This window comes from Ranitomeya imitator, chromosome 1 (assembly GCF_032444005.1).
Source record: "Ranitomeya imitator isolate aRanImi1 chromosome 1, aRanImi1.pri, whole genome shotgun sequence".
In the NCBI taxonomy this organism is placed as follows: domain Eukaryota; kingdom Metazoa; phylum Chordata; class Amphibia; order Anura; family Dendrobatidae; genus Ranitomeya; species Ranitomeya imitator.
Window position 1 is genome coordinate 599,682,269 of NC_091282.1, and position 21,895 is coordinate 599,704,163.

General features: G+C 47.6%; 1 protein-coding gene across 4 annotated transcripts in view; it reads left to right on the top strand.

Moving 5' to 3' along the window:
* Positions 1-21,895, top strand: part of LOC138681076 (CUGBP Elav-like family member 3-A) — a 236,133-nt gene that overhangs the window by 162,725 nt on the left and 51,513 nt on the right. For all 4 annotated transcript variants that reach the window (XM_069768320.1, XM_069768328.1, XM_069768335.1 and 1 more), the window contains exon 4: positions 15,891-16,019. In XM_069768320.1, the coding sequence (XP_069624421.1) occupies positions 15,891-16,019 (129 nt within the window). The remainder of the gene's footprint in view (positions 1-15,890; positions 16,020-21,895) is intronic.

Here is a 21,895-nt window from a genome sequence, read left to right on the forward strand (position 1 = left end):
TCCCACACCTGCTGTTCGCTTACCGAGAGGTTCTGCACGCCTCGACGGGGTTCTCCCCCTTCGAGCTCCTGTACAGCAGGCGAGTCCTGGGACCCCTTGGGTTAGTAAGGGAATCCTGGGAAGAGGAGCCGAACCCTTCTGAAGTGTCCATAGTGGAGTGTCATGCCCTTCTGTGACAAGATGCAGACCTTGACGCAGTTGGTGCATGACAACATGACGCATGCTCAGGCTGACCAGAAGCACTGGTACGACCAGAACGCCTGAGAGTGGACCTACCACATGGGTCAAAAGGTGTGGGTGCTGGTCCCCGTGCCAAAGGATAAGCTTCAGGCAGCCTGGGAAGGCCCATACGTCGTACACCAACAGCTCAACCCGGTCACCTACGTGGTCATGCTTGAGCACGCTCGGAGTAGGCAAAAGGCCTTTCACGTCAACATGATGAAAGCTCATCACGAACGTGAGCCTTTTGTCCTACCGGTCTGCAGCCTGCCCGAAGACGGGGAGGAAGACCCCCTCCTGGACATGCTGGCCCAAACCAAGGCCAGTGGGTCCATTGAGGACGTGGAGGTAAGTGCCTCGCTAACCGAACACCAGCGGTTGCAGTTGCAGACCAAGCTGGAACCCTTCCGGGCCGTGTTCTCCAACCGACCGGGAAGGACTGAGTTAGCGGTCCACGAGGTGGACACCGGGAATGATGCCCCACTACGGCGAGCACCATATCAGATCTTTGACGAGGTGCAGCAGGTTATGTGCCAGGAGATCGATGAGATGTTACAGCTGGCGGTGATTCAATGGTCAAAAAGCGCATGGGCCTCACCTGTTGTACTCGTGCCAAAGAAGGATCGGGCCACCCGGTTCTGCGTGGATTACAGGGGCTCAATGCCATCACAGCCTCTGACGTCGAGGAGCTGCTTGAGAAGTTAGCTGGGGCAAAATTCCTGACCATAATGGATCTGAGTCGAGGATACTGGCAGATTCCCCTGAGCCCTGAGGCACAGGAGAAGTCTGCCTTTATCACACCCTTCGGACTGTACGAGTCCACAATCATGCCCTTCGACATGAAGAATGCCCCTGCCACTTTCCAGCGGATAGTCAACCACCTGCTTCAAGGACTGGAAAAGTACGCGGTGGCGTACTTGGATGACATTGCCTTCTTCAGTTCCTTTGCAGTCTCTCAAGTCTTAGCTGCTCTACCTCTCTTACGTACGCCATATGATATTCCAGGAGTATTCGGATATTATTAAGGCTCTCCATTGATCTGACAGCGAAGAGTGGGACCATCCCATCTTCACCAGCTACCTGGGCTTCGTCATCAGCCGGACTCCTCACTCTCGCAACACCTGACTTATTCACAATTTCTTGCATCTCCCAATGACTTTCCTCACAAGATTTCTGGGCACTTGAGCGATGTCTTCCACAAACCCCAGCCGACTTTGAGCTTTCCTTGCATGCTCCAGATGTCGAGCAGCTTCCTTATTCCTCAACAGGATCATCTGTTTCGTGCGGAGACAGTGTAGGTGCATGTCACTCAGGACAGCCGCTTGCTTCAGTGTGACTTCCCTAGTCGACAGTATAACCAAGTGCTGAGTCTTTGGCTCCCAGTTCACACTACATGCCTCCACCGCCTTCCTAAAATCTTCATGCACCGCCTCACTAGCACAAGCTTCTCGCACGTCCTCGGGTACCTCTACTATGCACTTGAAGAGTGAAGTTTCATCCTCTTCATGAACGGACGGCTCCTGCTTTGCCTTGGACATTTCCATCAAGTCATCTGCCACGATCGGGAGATTGTCTTGTTCCGCTTTTAGTGCAAGCTCTCCCTGAGCTTCACACTCTTCCAGACCCCTCGCCAAGATGGACATTTGCAGCTCCGCCTTTTTACTACTCTGTCCCTGCCGTTGTAAGTCTACGACCACCATCTCCTCCTGTAGAAGTCCTCTTAATGCTTCTCTGAGCACCTCCACATTTTCCAATATGTTCATGGATTGACACGTTGGCAGGTGATCTCTGAGTTCAGAGACTTCCTTCTACAGCTCCTCCACTCTGTACTCAGCCACTTGTCTCAGGACCTTTTCTCGCTCGACATGGTCTCTTGGTGTCTCTTTAAGCATCTCTATTTCCAGATCCTGTTCCCTTTTGGCTAACACGTGTCGCACCATAACTTCTTTAATTATATTTTCAGATGGGGCAGCTTGCCCACCCACTCTCTGTTGTTCCAGAGTTCTACCTGTACCTTCATCAGAAAGTTCAGCTTTCTCTTGAGTCTTCCCTCCATTACCTTCGACCGCCTCTAGGGTCTCTGCTGGGCTCTCTGAAGATTCAATGTTCTCGTTCCCAGATTCCATCTCCCAAGCCTCAGGTTCCCTGGAGTTCTCACCACCTACTGTCCTGGTGTCACACACCTCAATACAGTTCCCTTCTCCTTCCGGAGTTTTGGCGCAGTTGTCCTCTTCCGCCACCTTTGCTGATGGACCTCCAGTGTCAAACTGTGTCAGTTTATTTTCCAGTCATCAGCGACTATCTCTGTGCTGGGGTTTATCAGTGGCAATGTAACCTCTTTATCAAGGAGGGCAGCACTGTGGCTCAGTGGATAGCACTGCGGCTCAGTGGATAGCACTGCAGCCTTGCAGCGCTGGGGTCCTGGGTTCTAATCCCACCTTGGTCAACATCTGCAAGGAGTTTGTATGTTCTCCCCGCGCTTGCGTGGGTTTCTTCCGGGCACTTCGGTTTCCTCCCACACTCCAAAGACATACTGATAGGGAATTTAGTTTGTGAGCCCCAACGGGGACAGTGATGATAATGTGTGCAAAACTGTAAAGCGCTGCGGAATATGTTAGCGCTATATAAAAATAAAGATTATTATTATCAAGAACATTTAGTTTGTTTGCACCTGACCACATCTCTTCTTCAGAGGGTTTAGCCTGACCTGCCTTTCTGTGGCTGCCATGTCTCCAGCGATGAGAGGAAGACTTGTCATTTTTACTCAGTTCCTCCTTACCGCACTCTCTTAGTCACAGTCTGAATGGGAGTCACCACTACTCACCTCACTTAAACACGTATCGGACCTCTTTTCTGGAGCTACCCTTTTTTCAACAGTCACACTGTTGGTCACCTCTGCTAAGTCCCAGAGTTGTTACTCAACAAATATCCTGCAAAATTGGTTTGGCACTTCACAACATATATACAGCAAACAGGAAACTCAGTAGGAATTAACCCCTGAGCCCAAAGAAGTTATCAAAAATGTATCTTATTTTATTGAATTTTTTTTTTTAAAAACGGTACGTGACATAAAATACAAAAAATACCCAGTGGAGACACAGAGTTAATACCCTAATTCACATTGCTTAAGTATATGCCAAAAAACACGGTGTAGAAAAGAGCATGGTGTCCATTAAAAATATATTATTTTCTAGACTAACGTTTATCCTACTCAAAATCTACTATGTATTATTATATGATGCCACTTCTATCTTGTAAATTTTTACAATATTGTATGATTGCCTGTTTCCCCTATTCTCATAGGGGTTCTTTCCCTTCACTCGTATCCCTCCCCTTACCCCCCCTCCCCTTCCTTGCCTTTCCTTCCCGGTTTAAAAAGTTAAAATTCAATAAAAATTAGTTGGAAAAAAAAAAAAAATTAGCTTGTGCTATCAAAACATTGCTATGTGTGCCAAGTGTATACTGAGATTTAAATATTCAAATGGTGCCCTAACAGGGCGTGCTTCATGATCTATTCTCATATACAACAACAGGCTCAAAAGGTATTACCTGACAGCTTAGGTATATGCCAAAAAGCACAGCAACAGTAAGAGCGTAATGCTTATTAAGTGCTATCAAGGCATTGCTGTATATGCCCAGTATATGCAGTGGAATTTAAACATTTAGTATTGTCCTGACAGGGGATACATCATGGACAATCCTCATATAAAGAACAATTATCAGAAGGTATTACCTGGCAGCAGTAAATCGCCGGTATGTAGGCAATAAATTAGATGGTGTAGGGTGATTTCGTGCTCCCCTTTCGCCCCAGAGTCCCAGAGTTGGGTCAGACCCACACTTTCTTCCGGTCACCCCTAACTCTGGACTATCGACCTTAGGGGGCGCTACCTCCTCCTCTTTATGCATCACATTAACAGGAACCCCTTTAGTCACCTGCTGTGGTGGAGCTCCCTTAAGGTCATTCCAGCTCCCCTCTAAGCAATCAGACACTCTCCTTTCCTCCCACAAGTCCCAAAACATTTCAAAGTCCAGACCGATTAAAATAGAATACGGCAAGTCTATGACTACAGGGACGTCATGGCTGGTAAGAATCATGGGTGTCTCAATGATTACCCTGGTCACCGGATAATCCCTAGGGACCCGTGGATGCAGTGGACTTCCATCTTCCTTCCGGGAATCAGGTAGAGAGGGTGTGGCTCTCACCAGGGTCACCGGGCTCCCTGAGTTTAATAGTCCAGTCATGCACTCTCCATTGACTTCCACAGTAGAACTCTGCGACATCTTGTAAGATGGAAAGTCAGAACATAATCCCGGACATGCGCTGTTTGAACACCGATCCCACCAACAGTCCCTCGGTGCATTAGCCGCCACCCTTTTTTTGGCCACCACCCCTATTTGGGTCACCACACCCTTTTGGGTTTTCAACCCTTTCAGGGCAACTATCCGTTTGGGTTACCGCCCCTTTTTTGCACTCCACCCTCTTTCAGGCAACCATCCCTCCTTGGGGTGCACGCCGTGGACTTCCCATGTCCTCTCAGGCCCCTCACCGCCTGTGCACGGCAGTCTATTCACCCCAACAGCACCTCACAGTGAGGCTCTGCACCGCTTCTGCCAGGTTCTGCATGGCTCCGCAAGCTCTGCACAGCAAGGCTCTGCACCGCTTCTGACAGGCTCTGCATGGCTCTGCAAGGTTCTGCACCTCTCTGCACGGCTTTGCACCTCCCTGCTCGGCTCTGCAGGCCCCCAGACAGCTGTGCGGACCTCCGGACGGCTCTGCAGTCGTTCTTGGTCCTAGCATGCTCCTCCGAGCCGAGCCACTGCACATCTTCGTAACCCCGCTGACTTACCGCCAGAAGCTTGTATATATACTGCTCAAAAAAAATAAAGGGAACACTAAAATCCCGCATCCTAGATATCACTTAATGAAATATTCCAGTTGTAAATCTTTATTCATTACATAGTGGAATGTGTTGAGAACAATAAAACCTAAAAATTATCAACGTAAATCACAACTAATATCCCGCGGAGGTCTGGAGTTGGAATGATGCTCAAAATCAAAGTGAAAAATGAAGTTACAGGCTGATCCAACTTCAGTGGAAATGCCTCAAGACAAGGAAATGATGCTAGTAGTGTGTTTGGCCTCCACGTGCCTGTATGACCTCCTTACAACGCCTGGCATGCTCCTGATGAGGCGGCGGATGGTCTCTTGAAGGATCTCCTCCCAGACCTGGACTAAAGCATCCGCCAACTCCTGGACAGTCTGTGGATTTTGCGAGACATGATGTCCCAGATGTGTTCAATCGGATTGCTGCCTGCAACATCCTTCAGCATGACCGGTTTGGCAGTGGGTCAGTAATGGTGTGGGGTGGCATTTCTTTGGAGGGCTGTACAGCCCTCCATGTGCTCGCGAGAGGTAGCCTGACTGCCATTAGGTACCCAGATGAGATCCTCAGACCCTTTGAGAGATCAAATGCTGGTGCGGTTGGCCCTGGGTTCCTCCTAATGCAGGACAATGCCAAACCTCATGAGTCTGGAGTGTGTCAGCAGTTCCTGCAAAATGAAGGCATTGAAGCTATGGCCTGGCCCGCCCATTCTCCAGACCTGAATCCTATTGAACACATCTGAGACATCTTGTCTCTCACCGTCCACCAACGTCACATTGCACTGGAGTTGGCGGATGCTTTAGTCCAAGGCTGGGAGGAGATACCTCAGGAGAACATCCGCCACTTTATCAGGACCATGCCCAGGCATTGTATGGAGGTCATACAGGCACGTGAAGGCCACGCACATACTGCTGAGCATCATTTCCTTGTTTTGAGGCATTTCTACTGAAGTTGGATAAGCCTGTAATTTGATCTTCCACTTTGATTTTGAGCATCGTTCCAAATCCAGGCCTCCGTAAGATATTAATTTTGATTTACATTGATCATTTTTATGTTTTATTGTTCTCAACGCTTTCCACTATGTAGTGAACAAAGATTTACAACTGGAATATGTTATTCAGTGATATCTAGGATGTGGTATTTTAGTGTTCCCTTTATTTTTTTGAGCAGTGTGTATGTATGCATGTATGTGTGTGTGTGAGTCTGTGTGTGTATGTATGTGTGTGTATATATGTATGTATGTGTGTGTGTATATATATATATATATATATCAAAGACACAAAAGAGCACAGTGAGGTCAAAAATACTGTTGTAAAAAAAAATCACAGTAATAAGCAAGTGCTAGTCAAAAGATGGAAAAAACAGGGTATTTAGTTGATACTTTTTTTGCAAAAAAATGTATACTAAGCTGCTCCACCAATTGTCAAGGTATACCCATATAGAGCAGTCCTACCTAATGTATATAATCCCTATCTGATGTATTTAAAAACCTGATCTTCTGTATAGTACCTGTATAAGCAGGGTTCAGAGAGGGAATTTTCATGTGGACATGCTGGATGGAACAGCTTTGATGCAAATGACCCATAAGGAGTGGTGGACTCCCTAGTCTTGTAGAAACAAGAGAACAATTACAGAACCAGAAACACATGGGCTACTTGCACAATGAACAAGTCTGTAGGATCCTGTTCACACACCACGAAGAAACTTGAAGACACAAAAGAGCACAGTGAGGTCAAAAATACTCTGTTGTAAAAAAAATCACAGTAATAAGCAAGTGCCAGTCAAAAGATGGAAAAAAACAGGGTATTTAGTTGATACGTTTTTTTGCAAAAAAATGTATACTAAGCTGATCCACCAATCGACAAGGTATACCCATATAGAGCAGTCCTACCTAATGTATATAATCCCTATCTGATGTATTTAAAAATCTGATCATCTGTATAGTACCTGTATAAGCAGGGTTCAGAGAGGGAATTTCATGTGGACATGCTGGATGGAACAGCTTTGATGCAAATGACCCATAAGGAGTGGTGGACTTGTAGATACAAGAGAACAATTACAGAACCAGAAACACATGGGCTACTTGCACAATGAACAAGTCTGTATGAACTTTTTTTTTTTTTTACAACAGAGTATTTTTGACCTCACTGTGCTCTTTTGTGTCTTCAAGTTTCTTGGTGGTGTGTGAACAGGTTCCTACAGACTTGTTTATTGTGCAAGTAGCCCTTGTGTTAATGGTTCTGATATATATATATATATATATATATATATATATATATATATATATAGTGTATATACTCGAGTATAAGCCGAGAATTTCAGCCCATTTTTTTAGGCTGAAATTGCCCCTCTCGGCTTATACTCGAGTCATACCCAGGGGTCGGCAGGGGAGGGGGAGCAGCAGCTGTGTAATATTACTCACCTGCTCCTGGTGTGGTCCCTGCACGTCCTTGGTTCTCCGGGTGCCGGCAGCTTCCTGTATTGAGCGGTCACATGGTACCGCTCATTACAGTAATGAATATGAAACCGGCTCAACTCCCATAGGGGTGGAGCCGCATATTTATTACTGTAATGAGCGGTACCTGGAGCGCCTGGAGCAGGTGAGTATAACGCAGTGCGCGATATTCACCTGTTCCCCGTTCCACCGACGGTCGCTGCTGCGTCTTTCCCGTTCTCTGCAGTGACGCTCAGGTCAGGGGCGCGGTAATGCGATTAGTGTGCGTGCCGCCCTCTGACTGAACAGTCAGTGCAGAGGACGGGGAAGACGCAGCGGCAGCCATCGGTGGAACGGGGAACAGGTGAATATAGCAAGTGTCGGGGGCCTGAGAGGTGAGCATGTCATTTTTTTTTTTTTTATCGCAGCAACAGCATATGGGGCAAATATTCTGTATGGAGCATCTTATGGGGCCATGTGCAGCATTATATGGGGCAAATACCTGTATGGGGCCATGTGTAGCATTATATGGGGCAAATGTCTGTATGGGGCCATGTGCAGCATTATATGGGGCAAATATCTCTATGGGGCCATGTGCAGCATTATATGGGGCAAATATCTCTATGGGGCCATGTGCAGCATTATATGGGGCAAATATCTCTATGGAGCATCTTATGGGGCCATAATCAGCATTTGTGGAGCATTATACGTGGCAAATGTGTCTATGGAGCATCTTATGTGGCCATAATCAGCATTTGTGGAGCATTATATCGGGCAAATGTCTGTATGGGGCATCTTATGGGGTCATAATCAACATTTGTGCAGCATTATATGGGGCATATTTTAATATGGAGCATCTTATGGGGCCCATCATAAACTGTATGGAGCATTATAAGGGGCTCCTGATTCAATATGGATATTCAAAAACACTTAACCTACTGATGTTCTCTTCAACATATTCATTAATGATCTGGTAGAAGGTTTACACAGTAAAATATCGATATTTGCAGATGATACAAAACTATGTAAAGCAGTTAATACAAGAGAAGATAGTATTCTGCTACAGATGGATCTGGATAAGTTGGAAACTTGGGCTGAAAGGTGGCAGATGAGGTTTAACAATGATAAATGTAAGGTTATACACATGGGAAGAGGGAATCAATATCACCATTACACACTGAACGGGAAACCACTGGGTAAATCTGACAGGGAGAAGGACTTGGGGATCCTAGTTAATGATAAACTTACCTGGAGCAGCCAGTGCCAGGCAGCAGCTGCCAAGGCAAACAGGATCATGGGGTGCATTAAAAGAGGTCTGGATACACATGATGAGAGCATTATACTGCCTCTGTACAAATCCCTAGTTAGACCGCACATGGAGTACTGTGTCCAGTTTTGGGCACCGGTGCTCAGGAAGGATATAATGGAACTAGAGAGAGTACAAAGGAGGGCAACAAAATTAATAAAGGGGATGGGAGAACTACAATACCCAGATAGATTAGCGAAATTAGGATTATTTAGTCTAGAAAAAAGACGACTGAGGGGCGATCTAATAACCATGTATAAGTATATAAGGGGACAATACAAATATCTCGCTGAGGATCTGTTTATACCAAGGAAGGTGACGGGCACAAGGGGGCATTCTTTGCGTCTGGAGGAGAGAAGGTTTTTCCACCAACATAGAAGAGGATTCTTTACTGTTAGGGCAGTGAGAATCTGGAATTGCTTGCCTGAGGAGGTGGTGATGGCGAACTCAGTCGAGGGGTTCAAGAGAGGCCTGGATGTCTTCCTGGAGCAGAACAATATTGTATCATACAATTATTAGGTTCTGTAGAAGGACGTAGATCTGGGTATTTATTATGATGGAATATAGGCTGAACTGGATGGACAAATGTCTTTTTTCGGCCTTACTAACTATGTTACTATGTTACTATGTCTCAATTAATTTTACTTTTATTGGTATCTATTTTTATTTTTGAAATTTACCAGTAGATGCTGCACTTTCCACCCTAGGCTTATACTCAAGTCATTAAGTTTTCCCAGTTTTTTGTGGCAAAATTGGGGGTTTCAGTTTATACTTGGGTCGGCTTATACTCTAGTATATGCGGTGTGTGTGTATATATATATATATATATATATATATATATATATATATAGTATAGTATAGAGCTTTTGGAGACACCTTCTCATTTAAAGATTTTTCTGTATTTTCATGACTATGTAAACTGTACATTCACACTGAAGGCATCAAAACTATGAATTAACACATGTGGTATTATATACTTAACAAAAAAGTGTGAAACAATTGAAATTATGTCTTATATTCTAGGTTCTTCAAAGTAGCCACCTTTTGCTTTGATGACTGCTTTGCACACTCTTGGCATTCTCTTGAGCTTCAAGAGGTAGTCAGCAGGAATGGTTTTCACGTCACAGGTGTGCTCTGTCAGGTTTAATAAGTGGGATTTCTTGCCTTATAAATGGGGTTGGGACCATCAGTTGTGTTGTGCAGTAGTCTTGTGGATACGCAGCTGATAGTCCTACCGAATGGACTATTAGAATTTGTATGATGGCATGAAAAAAGCAGCTGAGTAAAGAAAAATGAGTGGCCATCATTACTTTAAGAAATGAAGGTCAGTCAGTCCGAAAAATAGGGAAAACTTTGAAAGTGTCCCCAAGTGCAGTGGCAAAAACTATCAAGCGCTACAAAGAAACTGGCTCACATGAGGACCGCCCCAGGAAAGGAAGACCAAGAGTCACCTCTGCTTCTGAGGATAAGTTTATCCGAGTCACCAACCTCAGAAATCGCAGGTTAACAGCAGCTCAGATTAGAGACCAGGTCAATGCCACAGAGAGTTCTGGCAGCAGACACATCTCTACAACAACTGTTAATTAAGAGGAGACTTTGTGCAGCAGGCCTTGATGGTAAAATAGCTGCTAGGAAACCACTGCTAAGGACAGGCAACAAGCAGAAGAGACTTGTTTGGGCTAAAGAACACAAGTAATGGGCATTAAGACCAGCGGAAACCTGTGCTTTGGTCTGATGAGTCCAAATTTGAGATCTTTGGTTCCAACCACCGTGTGTTTGTGCAACGCAGAAAAGGTGAACGTATGGATTCTACATGCCTGGTTCCCACCGTGAAGCATGGAGGAGGAGGTGTGTGTGGGGGTGCTTTGCTGGTGACACTGTTGGGGATTTATTCAAAATTGAAGGCACTGAACCAGCATGGCTACCACAGCATCTTGCAGCGGCATGCTATTCCATCCGGTTTGCATTTAGTTGGACCATCATTTATTTTTCAACAGGACAATGACCCCAAACACACCTCCAGGCTGTGTAAGGGCTATTTTACTAAGAAAGAGAGTGATGGGGTGCTACGCCAGATGACCTGGCCTCCACAGTCACCAGACCTGAACCCAATCGAGATGGTTTTGGGTGAGCTGGACCGCAGAGTGAAGGCAAAAGGACCAACAAGCATCTCTGGGAACTTCTTCAAGATAGTTGGAAGACCATTCCCGATGACTACCTCTTGAAGCTCATCAAGAGAATGCCAAGAGTGTGCAAAGCAGTCATCAAAGCAAAAGGTGGCTACTTTGAAGAACGTAAAATATAAGACATATTTTCAGTTGTTTTACACTTTTTTGTTAGGTATATAATTCCACATGAATGTACTGTACAATTTTCATAGTCACGAAAATACAGAAAATTCTTTAAATGAGGTGTGTCCAAACTTGTGGTCTGTACTGTATATATATATCTACTATATAATTGTCTAAGGGTTTAATTGTCTGTCTGTCCTGGAAATCCTGGCGGCCTCGACCAACCAGCGACTGGCACAGTGGCCCGTCGACCAATCAGCGACGGGCACAGTCTGCCGCAAATTCTGGAATCATCATTGTCCTCCACTGCTGTCAAGTGCCGCCATTGTGTTGTCTAAGGGTCTAATTGTCCCGCCTTGCTGATATATACTATATAATTGTCTAAGGGTCACTTCCGTCTTTCTGTCCTTCTGTCTGTCTGTCTGTCATGGATATTCATTGGTCGCAGCCTCTGTCTGTCATGGAAATCCACGTCGCTGATTGGTCGCGGCAAAACAGCCATGACCAATCAGCGACGGGCTCAGTCCGGAAGAAAATGGCCGATCCTTCCTCCCCGCTGTAGGTGCCCGGCGCCCGCATACTCTCCTCCACTCACCGCTCACACAGGGTTAATGCCGGCGGTAACGGACCGCTTTATGCCACGGGTAACGCACTCCGTAACCGCTGCTATTAACCCTGTGTGACCAAGTTTTTACTATTGATGCTGCCTATGCAACGTCAATAGTAAAAACATCTAATGTTAAAAATAATAATATGGGAGGAGGACCTGCCATGACGTCACGGTCATGTGACCGCGACGTCATCACAGGCCCTGAGCGCCTGCGCGAGAAGAACCTGCCATGACGTCACGATCATGTGACCGCGACATCATCACAGGTCCTGCGCGCCTGCGCGAGAACGACCTGCCATGACGTCACGATCATGTGACCAAACTACAAGGGGCCCTCGGAAAGTGAGTATATGTTTATTTTTTATTTTTTAACCTGTGACATACGTGGCTGAGCAATATACTATGTAGCTGGGCAGTATACTACGTGACTGGGCAATATACTACGTGGCTCTGTGCTGTATACTACGTCGCTGTGCAATATACTACGTGGCTCTGTGCTGTATACTACGTCACTGGGCAATATACTACGTAACTGGGCAATATACTACATGGCTGGGCAATATACTACATGGCTGGGCAATATACTACGTCACTGGGCAATATACTACGTTACTGGGCAATATATTACGTGGCTGGGCAATATACTACATCACTGGGCAATATACTACGTGACTGGGCAATATACTACGTGGCTGGGCAATATGCTACGTGACTGGGCAATATGCTACGTGACTGGGCAATATACTACGTGACTAGGCAATATACTACGTGACTGGGCAATATACTATGTGGCTGGGCACTATACTACGTGACTAGGCAATATACTACATGGCTGGGCAATATACTACTTGGCTGGGCAATATACTACGTGACTGGGCAATATACTACGTGACTTGGCAATATACTACGTGGCTGGGCAATATACTACGTGACTGGGCAATATACTACGTGGCTGGGCAATATTTTCGGCTCAAAACTGTGCTTTCCAGCCTGTGGCGGTTTTTAGTTGTAGCAGGATCCTACCTACCCATAAATTCAGGTTTTAACCTAAGAGAGGAGTCACATTAAGCAGGTTCCCAGCAAACCAAAGATCGCCTTTCCGTTGGCTGTTGGCATGCATGGATTGTGTGCTAGGCGTCTCAATTTTTTATTATTATCTAGAGCAGTAATGATATTCATATTTTATATTTACATGCTTTAGCACTACAGAGTGCAACTTCATTTGTTTGTTATGTATAGAGATGGCTACTCTTAGTTCGCACCTGTTGTCAAGAAATAGGAAGAAGTTCTTATTACTTTAATTACACATACAGGGCTCTCAGCTGCAGCTTCCTCTGCCTGCCAGCACAGGCAGGAATACTGACCCACTCTTCCGCCCTCCCCCCTGCTATATAGCTGTAATGTGAGACCAGCGTGCCAGCAACATTCACTGAGGAATTTTTATGGCTTTGAGCTGGGAAAGCCAGTCTTCTAAACCCCTCATCCCCCTTGCCCTCTGATACCAGCTATAACTGGTACAGCAACTTTCAAACCGCATGGGACTTCTTTGTTCTTGAAGAGTTATGTATAATGGCACCGATCAGGGATAGAGATATTAAGGTTACATATTCCGGATGTCCACCAAGAAATCTATAACTCACTGAAATCGCTAGGCTCTAAACCCAACGAAATGCAAAGAACGGATTTCTCCGTAAGCGGGTCATATATCTACTCCGTGCTTATACTTAAAGGAACCCCCACGACGTGGTGAGCATCATGATTATTGTGTCGCTCTTGTACGAGGTTCATACAGTGAGTTATGTATAGAAATGGCTTGTCATATCTCTAAGAAAGGGGAGCATTCAGGCTCTGAGTGAGGTCACCACGGGGAGTGCCTTGGTTTTGGGCATGGAGATATGTGAGCAAGACATCAGTCTTCACTAGTCTTTTGTCTAGGGTCTAGCTGCGAGGCCCATCTGTAATGCATCTTGTGTCGCCCTTCCCCCAAGCCACATGGTCTGCCATGTGATGAAATGACATAAGGGACTGTAAGTGCTTTTTCAACGTTAATTCCATTTTATTTATAATTGTATTTTACATACGATACTTGTCTACTTTTATAATATCCTTTTACCATTTTGTAAACACTGCCTACCTTTTTGGACTAAAATATATAAATTTACTAACTTTGTTTCTCCTTGCTCTATAACGTACTGTCACGTCCTCTGAAGTGAATTACGCTACAAATTTGGGTTGGTTCCGGACCCATTATTAATTAAGGAATCGGAGCTGGTGGCAGCGGATTTGTCCTGTGTATCTAGGAGACTTTGTAGCGATGGACGGCGTTGATAATTATTGTTCCTGCCTGAGTGGGAGCAGTTATATCGCCCTCGCTGCAGTGTGCCCTTTAGCCAGTACAAAGTAAGGCAGCCTTTCTGGCGACTAATTATCCTAGGTACAGTACCCTGTCTGACCTTCGGGTAAGGGGGGCGCCAGAGAGCTGCAAGTTCCAAATCGGAACTGGGAAGTGGGATATAGATAAATCCCCCTCAGAAAGAACTGGGCAACCAAACTACCCCAGTTCATGACTTATTAGTGTGAGCGGTGGGGATGATATCCTCACTGGGATCCGTAACACCTGTACACACCAGTTTTCTGTTTTGGAAGAGCCAGTTATTTTTTTATTGATAATTTTGACCATGGGTGCCTAAACTTTTACATGCTACTTTATGTATGTTCCTCCTTCTGTATGTGTGTGTCAGGACCTGCTCCTTCGTTTCCAAGTTCCTCATCCTGCTTCCTGCCCGGGCCTCCTCCTGTGTGCCTGTGAGTCTGGATATCTTGCTGTGTGTCCTGACCTTCTCCTGTGCTGTATGTCTGGGCATCCTGTTGCGTGTTCCTGCCTGCTCCCGTGCTCCTCTGTGTCTGGACATCCTGCTGTGCTTCTGTATATCTGGGCATCCTGCTGTGTGTCTGGACATACTCCTGTGCTTCTTTATATCTGGGCATCCTGCTGGGTGTCTGGACCTCCTCCTGTGCGCTACTTTATATCTAGACATCCTGCTGTGTGTCTGAGCCTCCTTTTGTGCTCCTGTGTGTCTGGACATCCTGCTGTGTGTCTGAGCCTCCTCCTGTGCTCCTGTGTGTCTGGACATCCTGCTGTGTGTCTGGGCCTCCTTCTGTGCTCCTGTGTGTCAGGAGATCCTGCTGTTTGTCTGGGCCCCCTCCTGTGCTCCTGTGTGTCTGGACATCTTGCTGTGTGTTCGGACCTCCTGTGTGTCTGGACATCCTGTTGTTCGTTTCTGGGTCTCTTCCTCTACTCCTGTGTGTCTGAACATCCTGCTGTGTGTCTGCACCTCCTCATGTGCTCTTGTGTCTCTGGACATCCTGCCATGTGTCTGGGCCTCCTCCTGTATTCCTGTATATCTGGACATTCTGCTGTGCGTCTGGGCCTCCTGTGCTCCTGTGTGTCTGGACATCCTGCTGTGTGTCTGGGCCTCCTCCTGTATATCTGGACATCCTGCAGTGGGTCTGGGCATCCTCCTGTGTGTCTGGACATCATGCCATGTGTCTGGGCCTTCTCCTGTACTCCTGTATATTTGGACATTCTGCTGTGTGTCTGGACATCCTGCTGTGCGTCAGGGCCTCCTGTGCTCCTGTGTGTCTGGACATCCTGCTGTGTGTCTGGGCCTCCTCCTGTGCTCCTGTATATCTGGACATCCTGCAGTGGGTCTGGGCTTCCTATTGTGCTCCTGTGCCTCTGGACATCCTGCCATGTGTCTGGGCCTCGTCCTGTACTCCTGTATATCTGGACATTCTGCTGTGTGTCTGGACATCCTGCTGTGCGTCTGGGCCTCCTGTGCTCCTGCTATCTGGACATCCTGCAGGGGGTCTGGGCATCCTCCTGTGTGTCTGGACATCATGCTGTGTGTCTGGACCTCCTGTGCGCCTGTGTGTTTGGACCTCCTGTTGTGTGTCTCCTCCTGTGGGTCTGGGCCTCCTTCTGTATGTTTGGGGCTTTACGTGTATTACCATCACCTAGCTCTCTCCACTTACACCTGTATGACTATATTCACACCTGTATGTCTTCACCTACATGTCAGACATGGCATTGCTCCTTGCAAGAAACATTTCATCTATAACTCTCATCATCTCTCTTTGCCCTCAGAAGATCGAAAGCTGTTTGTTGGCATGTTGGGGAAGCAGCAAACAGACGAAGACGTCCGCCGAATGTTTGAGCCTTTTGGAAACATTGATGAATGTACAGTTCTCCGTGGGCCAGATGGAACGAGCAAAGGTACTGATGTAGTGTTCACCACAGATTATACTACCCCTGTAACTGTACCTGACCTTTACTGGGTGCTATGGTCTGTACCTGACAGGTATTGGGCGCTGTGGGCTGTACCTGACGTGTTCTGGGTCCTGTGAGCAGTACCTGACCTGCACTGGGTGCTGTGGGCTGTACCTGACCTCTACTGTTTGCTGTACCTTTCCTGTACTGGGCACTGTGGTCTGTACCTGACCTGTACTGTGCACTGTGGGCTGCACCTGACCTGTATCTGGTGTCGTGGACTGTACCTGACCCGTACTGGGATTTGTTGGCTGTTCTAGACCTGTACTGTGCACTGTGGACAGTACCTGGCCAGTACTGTGGACTATGGCGTGGACTTGACATGTACTGTGCCCTGTGGGCTGTACCTGACCTGTACTGTGCACGATGGATTGTACCTGACCTGTACTGTGCACTATGGACTGTACATGTCCTGTCCTTTGTGCTGTGGTCTGTACCTGACATGCTCTGTGGGCTGCACCTGACCTGTATCTTGTGTCGTGGACTGTACCTGACCTGTACTGGGATTTGTTGGCTGTACTAGACCTGTTCTGTGCACTATGGACAGTACCTGGCCAGTACTGTGCACTATGGACTGGACCTGACATGTACTGTGCACTGTGCACTGCAGGCTTCACCTGACCTGTACTGTGGTCTGTACCTGACCTGTACTGTGCACTATGGACTGTACCTGTCCTGTACTGGATGCTGTGGTCTGTATCTGATCTGTACTGGGCACTCTGGGCTGTACCTGACCTGTACTGTGAGCTGTACCTGACCTGTACTGCGCACTGTGGGCTGTACCTGACCTGTACTGGGATCTGTGGGCTATTCATGATGTGTACTGAGCACTGTGGGCTGTACCTGGCCTGTACTGGTCGCTATGAACTGTATCTGACCTGTACTGTGCACTGTGGGCTGTCCTGACCTGTACTGCAGTCTGTACCTGAACTGTACAGCGCACTGTGGGCTGTACCTGGCCTGCACTGGGTGATGTGGACTGTATCTGACCTGTGCTGGATGCTGCAGGCTTCACCTGACCTGTACTGTGGGCTGTACCTTACCTGTGTGGACTGTCTTCTGTACCTGACCTGTACTGTGCACTGTGGCCTGTACCTGATCTATACTGAGGCCTGAACCTGAACTGTACTGTGGGCAGGGCCATATTTAGAGTTTCTCCTGCCCTAGGCACTTTTAGTGCTGCCTCCCCCATTGGTGAGTATGACACTATCGGCAGGAACTTTGTCAAAAATCGCTGATGTGAAAGTAGCCTTTTGCAGCAGATCCGGCAGTTTTTCCGCATCTGCCGTGTAACAGATCACTTACGGCAACATTGCGTTCGGCCTCATTCATTCCCTATGGGACTTGCAGACACATGCGGCACTTGCGGTTTTGCTGCGATCCGGCAAATGCGGTACTTGCAGCAATGGACAAAAATGCTGCTAGCAGTGTTTTTTTTTGTCTCACCGCAAGTGCAAAACCGCAAGTGTCGCACCACATGTCCGCAAGTAGCCATCACTACCTGTCCCTGCACCTTGCTAGCTCATCCCTAACCATCCCTCCCTGACCTAAAACTACACTATAAAGCTTTAGAAAAACAATTAACTGACATATTCCTATGATAATGAGGGCTCCAGGCTTCGGTGTAGATTGGGATGGGCAGTCTCCGGGTCCCCATTCTCTCTAAATGCACACCCTCAGTCTCTGTGCACAGACATCCCTCCCCCGGACCCGGTAATCACCGCTCACTGTAGCATACCGGCAGAGGTGTATCTAGGTTTTCTGGCACTCGGGGCAAAAATGTATTTTGGCCTACCCCCCGCCAAGGACATATGCGATTTGCACTTAGTCATGTACCCACGAGCTCCTCTCCCTAATGCTCTCATTGTTCAGTGAAAAACGGAGAGAAGCAGAAGAGAAGCTCGTTGTCACAGGACCATAAGTATGAAAATCGCATATGAGTGAGGTGTCCATGTGACGACTACTGGAACCTGCAGAGCTGAATCCTGACATCGCAGCTTCTGAATTCTCACAACTAATGCTCTGCACACTTTTAGGATTCTCCCTTGCTGGTGGATAGTCATGTCAGCACATGTATGTGATCTGTATACCTCTGACCACATTCCGACTAGACGTGCCCGGCCTCGCTCAGTTCATTTTCATTGAGTGAGGCCACACATGTCTAGTCAGTGCATGACTGCATGAATGTAAATCGCCAGCACGAGAGAATTCTGACAGTGTGCAGTGCGCACTGTGAAGTCATAAGTCTGCAGTCAGAAAGAATGACTGCAGACAGACAGTTAGTTAGTATTACAAATAACATTTGTATCCAGGTACCTTATAGGTGACGTCGTATCTGGAGTCGTTCTCCTTCTTTTTCTTCATCTTGACCCCGTGATGTGTCTTTTCTCATCCACAGCTTGTCTCTGCACTCTTTGCAGAATCTCTCCACATGATGCCCTTAAAGATACAAGTGTCATTATAATGCTCCTAAATAAAAAATTCACCCTCACTATATTGTCTGCACAAAATATGACCCCCACACTGTCCCTCTTATGGTACATGCTCTTCACACTGACTTCTCCTTTCCATACCGGCCTCCACGTCACACTGTCTTCTCACACTGTGTCCCCCCCTATAGGGCCCAGTATTTATACTGTACTCTCTCATCACACTCCCCCTCCTTGGTATACTGTCCCCTCCTGGCTGTGCCCTTACACTGTCCCCCCATGCTACGCCCCCACTACTCAGTTTCTATTCTGTGCTAACTCACTTTTCTCCCCCCATACTGTCTCCTCACACTATACCCCTCCCTCTTCATACTGTCTCCTCTCACATCCCCCCTGTTCACCATACTGTCTCCTCATATTTACCCCCTCACTTTCTATACTGCCTGCTCACCTGACTCCCCATTCTGCGTCTGCACACATCCCATCACCCTCACTTCCTGTACTCTGTACACATACATTTTTTACATCTCTACTCATACTGTGTCCGTATACATTCTCCCGTTCGCTCCCCATACTGTCTGCACCCATCCCCCATACTGTTTCTTCGTATATGCCCCCCATTCCCTATACTGTTTCCTCATACATGCCCCCCATTCCCCTTACTGTTTCCTCATACATGCCCCCCATTCCCCATACTGCTTCCTCATACATGCCCCTCATTCCACCATACTGTTTCCTTATACATGCCGCCCATTACCCAGTACTGTTTCCTCATACATGCCCTCTATTCCCCATTACTGTTTCCTCATACATGCCCCGCATTCCCCATTACTGTTTCCTCATACATGCCCCCCATCCCCCCGTTCTGTTTCCACATACATGCCCCCCATTCCCCAGTACTGTTTTCTCATACATGCCCCCATTCCCCATACTGTTTCCCCATCTCCCCCTTTGCTCTTAATTTTGTGTCCTCAAATCTTCCCCACACACTAAATCCCCCCATCCCCACTCCAATTCTCCCCACACATAATAAATATCCTTATCCCCACTCCAATTGTCGTCCCCCCCCCTCCCCGTGCACTTAATATGCGCTGTCTTCTGCTCCACTGGAGCACTTACCAACAGTGTTTGCCTCTGCAGCGCGAGTGAGCGACGTCAGCAGCTTGATCACATGATCTGATCACGCTGCTCACGTCACTCTGACCTGGCAGTCAGAGCCTCAATTGTACTCACTTCTGTAAGATGCGAGTACAATTGATCCCTGGGCAGGTGCGGACACTGACAGCTTGGGGCCCCTGTACAAGAACTGTGTCTGGGCCCCCCTCCTTTTATGACGACAAAGCTATATACATATATATATATATAGCCACACACATACATGTGTATATATTGCATACCGTATATACTCGAGTATAAGCCAAGCCGAGGCACCTAATTTTGCCACGAAAAACTGGGTAAGCTTATTGACTAGAGTATAAGCCGGGTATATATTGCCCCTCATTTCTATCCCGGTATGTGTGGTTCTCCCCCGTCCTGTCCTGCTGTGTGGCTCCCCCTGTTGTATGCATGGCTCTGCTCCTCCCTCCCATCTTGTATGCATAGCTCCCCTGGTCCCATCTTGTATGCATGGCTCTGCTCCCCCCGTCCCATCTTGTATGTTGGCTCTGCTCCCCCATCCCATCTTGTATGTATGGCTCTGCTCCCCCGTCCCATCTTGCATGTATGGCTCTGCTCCCCCCATCCCATCTTGTATGTATGGCCCTGCTCCCCCGTCCTATCTTGTATGTATGGCTCTGCTCCCCCCATCCCATCTTGTATGTCAGGCTCTGCTCCCCCGGTGCCATCTTGTATGCGTGGCTCTGCCACCCCCCCACCGTCCCATCCTGTATGCATGGCTCTGGTCCCCCCCGTCCCATCTTGTATGCATGGCTCTGCTCTCCCGTCCCATCTTGTATGTATGGCTCTGCTCCCCCCGTCCCATCTTGTTTGCATGGCTCTGCTCCCCCGTCCCATCTTGTATGTAGGACTAATCCATCCATCCCCCCATCCTCCTCCATCCTCCTCCTTCCTGCCTTTTCATACTCACCATTCTCCTCGGCACTGAAAGTCCCTGCATCTCTGTCCCGATGCGGCAGCTTCTTCCTGTGTGAGCGGTCACGTGGTACCTTTCATTAAGGTCATGAATATGCATCCATATTCATGACCTTAATGAGCGGTACCATGTGACCGCTCACACAGGAAGAAGCTGCAGCGCTGGGACAGAGATGCAGGGACTTTCGGCGCCAAGGAGAAAGGTGATTATAATGTCTGCAAGGAAGGAGGCGGGCAGGTGGGAGGTTTAGGTGGTGACCCCGGACTTTAATTTAAAAAAAAAAAAGCAACTTGCTCAGGTGCCGCCCCCTCCACACACACCGCATCCTGGTGCCCTAGGCATGTGCCCTCAAGTGCCTGGTGGCAAATACGGCCCTGACTGTGGGCTGTACCTTACCTGTTCTTGGCGCTATGGTATGTGCCGAACATGTACTGCTCGCTTTCCTTGACCTGTACTGTGGGCTGTAACTGACCTGTACTGTGCACTGTGGGCTGTACCTAACCTGTACTGGATACTGTGGTCTGTACTTTATCTGTACTGAGGGCTGTACCTGACTTAGGCGCTGTGGACTGTACCTGACCTGTACTGTGCACTATGGACTGTATCTGTTCTTTACTGTGCACTGTGGTCTGCACCTGACCTTCACTGGGTGCTGTGGTCTGCATTTGACCTGTACTGTGCCCTGTGGGCTGTACCTGACCTCTACTGGGTGCTGTGGGCTGTACCTGACCTGTAGTGTTCACTATGGATTGTACCTGACCTGTACTGTGCACTGTACCTGACCTGTATACTGTATCTGAAGTTTACTGGATGCTGTGAGCTGTACCTGACCTGTACTGGGTACTGTGGGCTGTACCTGACCTGTAGTGTTCACTATGGATTGTACCTGACCTGTACTGTGCACTGTACCTGACCTGTATACTGTATCTGAAGTTTACTGGATGCTGTGAGCTGTACCTGACCTGTACTGGGTACTGTGGACTGTACCTGACCTGTAGTGTGCACTATGGATTGTACCTGACCTGTAACGTGCACTGTACTTGACCTGTACTGTGGGCTGTAGCTAACCTGTGCTGTGCACTATAGACTATACTTGTCCTGTACTGTGGGCTGTACCTGACCTCTGCTGAGTGCTGTGGGCTGTACCTGACGTGTACTGTGCTCTGGGGGCTTTACATGACCTGTAATGGGTGCTGGGGGCTGTAGCTTGGGCTGTACCTGATCTATACTCTGCACTATGGTCTGCACCTGACCTGTACTGGGTCCTGTGGTCTTTACCTGACCTGTATTTTGTTCTGTGG